The sequence below is a fragment of the Ovis canadensis genome, chromosome 23 (assembly GCF_042477335.2).
Source record: "Ovis canadensis isolate MfBH-ARS-UI-01 breed Bighorn chromosome 23, ARS-UI_OviCan_v2, whole genome shotgun sequence".
Classification (NCBI taxonomy): Eukaryota; Metazoa; Chordata; class Mammalia; order Artiodactyla; family Bovidae; genus Ovis; species Ovis canadensis.
Genome location: NC_091267.1, coordinates 50,795,115 through 50,801,114, shown reverse-complemented (window position 1 = coordinate 50,801,114; position 6,000 = coordinate 50,795,115). Strand labels below are relative to the sequence as shown.

At 36.2% G+C, this 6,000-nt stretch overlaps 1 protein-coding gene across 2 annotated transcripts in view; it reads right to left on the bottom strand.

Annotated features, from left to right (window-relative positions):
• Positions 1-3,916: 3,916 nt before the first annotated feature.
• Positions 3,917-6,000, bottom strand: part of SMCHD1 (structural maintenance of chromosomes flexible hinge domain containing 1) — a 123,873-nt gene continuing 121,789 nt past the window's right edge. For both annotated transcript variants that reach the window (XM_069568325.1, XM_069568326.1), the window contains one exon: positions 3,917-4,962. In XM_069568325.1, coding sequence (XP_069424426.1) covers positions 4,938-4,962 — 25 coding nt within the window. In that variant the 3' untranslated portion in view covers positions 3,917-4,937. The remainder of the gene's footprint in view (positions 4,963-6,000) is intronic.

The window sequence follows — 6,000 nt, the reverse complement described above, 5'->3', positions numbered from 1 at the left end:
GCTGAGCTGGGAGGTGGGACAATCAGGTTTGGTTTAAAATACCAGATTCTCAACTTTTCTGCAGAATTTTCTTATATTTTCTTGAATAGATGTTTCTTCATTTACTAATTCTGTCCTTGAGTCATTCTTAGAAGTTTTAGCTAAGTTTTTAAAAAATATTTATTGCTATGCTGGGTCTTCCTTGCTGCATGAGTGCTTTCTCTAGTTGCAGGGCCTGGGCTTTTCATTGAGGTGGCTTCTCTTGTGGAGCATGGGCTCTAGGGCATTGTGAGTCAGTACTTCGGGCTCACAGGCACTACAGCAGTCTCAGTAGTTGTGGCACACAGGCTTAGTTGCTCAATGGCATGTGGTATCTTCCCAGACCAGGGACTGAACTCACGTCCCTGGCAGGTGGGTTCTTAACCCTTAGACCAACCAGACAAGTCCCTAGAGATTTTAAATGGTTACTTTTAATGCTTCTTACCAGTTACTGGGGAGCAGGGTCAGCAGAGCTCCTCAGGCTGTCTTAGCAAAAGTTGTACCCTGCACATTTAGTTAATATTGTCATAGAATTCATTTTTCTTTTTTGGTGGCACCATGCAGCATCTTAGCTCTTGGATTAGGGGTTGAGCCTATGTGCACCCCCCCTACCCCGTCCTTAAGTGGAAGCATGGAGTCCTAACCAACGGATTGTTTGGGATTCCCCCACATTTAATTCTTAAAGCATAGGTTTAATTAGGACTGCTGAAAAACTTAACTTGCTCGTACTGATTCAATATTTCCTTAAAAGCCCAAGGTCTTAGAGATCTGCATCCAACATAGATCTGATTTTATGTTCCCTTGGACTCCACAGTCAGTTTGAGCTCCTTCCAAAGAAATGCTGCCTTTTATGTCTGTCTTCGCTCGTAGCATTCTACCTTTCCTTCCCCAAATTGCAGCACGTATAAATCCTACAAAGTCATCAAGGTCCAGTTCCAGTGTTGCATGCTCCATCATCTCCCTACAATTCACACATACCTCTCATCACATGTAGTGATCGTCTGTATAATTGCCTAACAAAGGGAAGAAAATGACAGCCACTGGAAATCTACCAAATGCCAAACGACATTTACCATTCAGTTGTTTGATTATGAAACCCTACAAAACAGGTATATTGTTTTTCAGTTGCTAAGTTGTGTCAGACTCTTTGTAACCCCATGCACTGCAGTACACCAGACTTCCCTGTCCCTCCCATCTCTTGGAGTTCACCCAAGTTCATGTCCGTGAATAGGTGATGCTATCCAACCATCTCACCCTCTGCCGCCCTCTTCTCCTTTTGCCTTTAAACTTTCCTGGCAATCAGGCTCTTTTCCAATGAGTCAGCCATTTGCATGAGGTGGCCAAAATATTCGAGCTTCAGATTAAGCATCAGTCCTTCCAATGAATATTCCGGATTGGCTTCTTTTTAGGATTGACTGTGCGGTCAAAGGGACTCTCAAGTCTTCTTCAGCACCACAGTTCAAAAGCATCAATTTTTCAGTGCTCAGCCTTTTTTATGGTCCAACTCTTGACATCCATACTGGAAAGACCATAACTTTGACTAGACAGACCTTTGTCAGCAAGGTGATGTCTTTGCTTTTTAATAAACTGTCTAGGTTTGTCATGGCCTTCCAAGAAGCACACTTCTTTTAATTTCATGGCTGCAGTCACCATCCGCAGTGATTTGGAGCCCAAGAAGAGAATTTCTGTCACTGCTTTCATTTTTTACCTATTTGTCATGAAGTGATGAGACCAGATGCCATGATCTTAGTTTTTTGAATGTTGAGTTTTAAGCCAGATTTTTCTATCCTCATTTTAAAGACGAGAAAAGCTAAGATACAGACAGGTTAAGTAATTTGTCCTAGTCTTGAAGCTGGTGAGTTTTAAAGCCTAGATTAGCATAGGCAATTTATACAATGTTTCTTTAACTTGGGGATCAAACATGTATGAAAATATATGTAAATGTTTTACTCAGCATGTGGTAGCTATTATCTCCTTCCACAGGTTGGACACACTGGTTTGCATATAGCAGATATATGTATTTGCTAAACCAATGAATTTATGAATGTTCTGATAAAAACCATTCTGTATTTCAAACTAACACCAAGGAGCTTTTAATTTTACATTTTGAAACATCCCAATAATCCTATTTATAAATGTCTCATGAAATTGGTATTTCATTCTAACCAGTTGTTGCTGTTCAGTTGTTAAGTCATGTCCGATTCTTTGTGACTCCATGGATTGTAGCATGCCAGGCTCCTTTGTCCTTCACATCTATATTCTACTATAAAAACACCAGGCAATCAACACATGAACATTTAACACAAATGTAGCCAGAGCGCAATATATTATTATTGAACACATGAAAAAAAATGACTCTCTTGACTTTTTGTTAACATTTGATCCAAGGATCATAGCTGAACTGTCAGCAGTTCTTCCTTTTCTTCTTGGCTGCACTGTACAGCTTGCAGAATCTTGGTTCCCTACCATGGATGGATTTCAGTGAATGCCCGGAATCCTAACTACTAGGCCATAAGGGAACTCCCAGCAACTCTTCACAGGAAAAATTCACTCTGCAAAACTATTGAAGAAGAGAAATGTGCAATATGATTAACAAATCAAGGCATATCTCTAGTCTACGAAAACATGGAAGTGTATTTTTTCACTAAATTTGGCATTCATTTATCAGTATATCACAGAACTAGTGAAATCATAAGAAATGCAAAGTATAAGATTCCTCTTTTAAGTATTATCCTGTCATTTCTAGCCCAACATAACAAATGGTCTTGTATAGTATAAAAGTGAACTCCTATTGTTTGTTTATTCCTAATAAAAATATTCATATATTCATCAGTGGATATCAACAAATAGGTCAAGCGACATAATTCTTTATTCCTACCAAGATGAAATAAGACAAATGAGACATTATGTTCCATTTCGACCAAGAATTTTAAAAGTTAAGAATAACTGATGAGAGACACAAGTGAAAAAGACAGAAACAAATGCTACTAATAACATTTAAATATGGTACTATACAAAGATTTAAATATTTTCTACCTCATGCTATTTGTTACTGGAGTATAAAGAATCAGAGCACTAGGAATTTATATAATCAGACATTACTTTGAAATTAGGCTTCCTAATGTAAAACAATATAATCAATGTCTCTCTATTGCTTGTCCCTTGGAATAGTGATTCTTTAACATGAATTTGATTTCTCTCCAAAAGGGAATTAATTCTAACTAGTAAAGTATTTTCAGATACTCAAGTTATTTATAAATTCATAAATAACTGCCTGTACCAGTCAGATGTGGATAAACTTCACATTATACTTAAGATAATTAATTTTTAGGCCAAGAGTCCTCCCATAAATTTTAATGCTGCTACTTATCTCTAAATCTAAACATATGCCTGCTAAAATGTAACAATCTCTTTTTGAAGTGTTCAAAAGACATGCAAAATAATATTATCTTAAATTAACATCTATAAAAGTAAATTTATAAATATAATTACATAACTATGAAATGATTCCATGAAAATGTTTAGCAGACATTAGATGTAGAAAAATGATACAAATTAAAACTTTACTAAAAGTATCTGAAGGTTACAGACTAAAAATATTAATCCTATCCATTTCATAATAACTGTAAGTAACCAAGTCATAACCTCAAAAAGTTAAAAACAATTAGAAGATGAAACTTATCTTTTTGATACTAATATTTAATAACTAATAATAGTAGTTAGTTTTACTTAAAAGGAATCCACTCTTTCTTTTAACTAATTCTCATTACTACCATTTTGCTTCTTTAACAAAACAGTTAAATGCCTTCCAATTATAAAGCGAGGTTAAACATCATAATAATTTACACTAAGGTAATTTTCATGGAACTTTAAATTTTGAAAAAGGAAAACACACCTATTCAACAGGAAGAAACAATCTTCTTTATTAACCTCACTGTATATTCAGAAAGGATTAAAAAACACACAGATTTGCTGGGCCACAAAACTGTACCAAAAGTATTTCCTTACAAAATAACTTCACAAACCAATAGTCTTGGACTGACACAAAGACATATATCGACATACATTAGCATGAATTAATACACAATTCAAATGTTTTTGCAGCAAATTTCTAGCAGACCTTTATTCCCTTAATGAGGGAGTGTACAACTTCTTTAACTCTTTAAAAATAGTAATAAAAAATTACAAAATAACATAAATGTAGAATTAAGGCTGAGACTATATAATCTAGTATTAATAAAGTCAAACGATGTTTATAAAACTGATGCTGCTGCGTATTATATATATATACATATATACACAAGATAAATCTTTAGAAATTTAAAATGCTACTTGCTGTCAAAAGTTAACCCACCAATTTAATATTTTTCCATGTGTCTTAAGAGGTGAATTCTGAGATACCTGTGCTTTTCCGATTTTATTCTGAATTACAAGTTTCCTCTCATATTTACAATTAAATACCTAACCTCTAGAACTTGCCTTAGACATGACAAAAACAGTTTTGTTAAATAAATTCACACAAAGGTAATAAAAAGGTCTGCTCTCAAGAAATAGTTCTAGCATATTCATGATAAACATACTGAAAAACAGTACATACACTTGTCTTTAGAATTAATAAATGCTATGTGCCAGCTGCGCAGTCACTGCTGTAATTGCATATTTTCCTCTGACACATTTGCACGATAATGACAACCAAAGGGCCTGACAACTGGAACAATTCCAGTAAGCCCACACTGTCCAGTGAGATTGACAAAACTGAATGGTTGCTTCCAGTTCTGTTTGGCTAAACATGGAAATGCAAGCCTAGATTCTTGTATCATTCCCAGAAATATTCATCATAAGTCACCCTCTTGGTCTTCTGAAACAGAGCTGCAGAAGGCAGGGCATTCTTAGGGAGACTAATGGCCTTCTCTCATCTCTCACACATCAGTTTTGGTTATAATCCTGATCAAAGTAGAAAAAAAACACAGTTAAGTTTTACATACCAAAGCTCTCCTTCCCTGTAACTCCCTCATCAGACCTCCCCTATAACTCCTTCATCAGACCTGGGTGGTTAAATACGCAGTGGAACTATGTTCTAGTAATTATAGTAATTCTTGGTATAAACAGACTTAATTAAATCCTTGTATGTAAGCATTTCTTTCACATGAATGCCACAAACAAAAGCTTGACAGAGAAGCAGAAGTTAACATATACAGAGGAAGAGATAAATTCTGTGGAGCATAGTTCTTTGGAGTGGTGTATCCTAGATACAAATTTTGCAGATTATTGCTTATTTTCCCCTTTCCTAAAATGAAATTACCATTTAAAAATTTTAACAAGAATTATAATGCTTATTAGAGAAAGGTCACCAAGATATACCCATAACTCTATTTACATACAGAGGACGAACATCTTAGTATGTATGTATGCAGATGTTTTCTTACTCAGATATATTTTCTTTTTCTTCTTGAGAGGGGGGCCGCTGTGCTGGGGTCTTCGTTGCTTTGAGTAGCTTTTTCTCTAGTTGTGGCAAGGGGGGGCTACTTTCTAGTTGTGGTACAAGGGCTTCTCACTGAAGTGGCTTCTCTCGCTGCTGAGCACAGGTTCTAAGGCACACAGGCTTCAGGAGTTGTGGCACATGGGCTCAGCAGTTGGGGCTCATGGGCTCAGTTGGGGCACAGGCTCAATAACTGTGGCACCCAGCCTTAGTGGGATCTTTCCAGACCAGGGATTGAACCTGTGTCTCACTGGGCAGGCGGATTCTTTACCACTGAACCACCAAGGAAGCCCTATAGTTTCTTTTTAAACAATAGTTCCCTGAACTGCCATCTCCAAATAAAAGACACACAATTTTGGTAAAGAGCTAATTTGTAATCTTTATGAGCAGAAAATCGATTAGAAAACTGAAGTCTACTGAAGAAAATGAGTCTACTGCATAATATATACTGCTAAGTATATTCTGTTGTTCCTAAAATCCACATTTCCCCACATTTAACATCT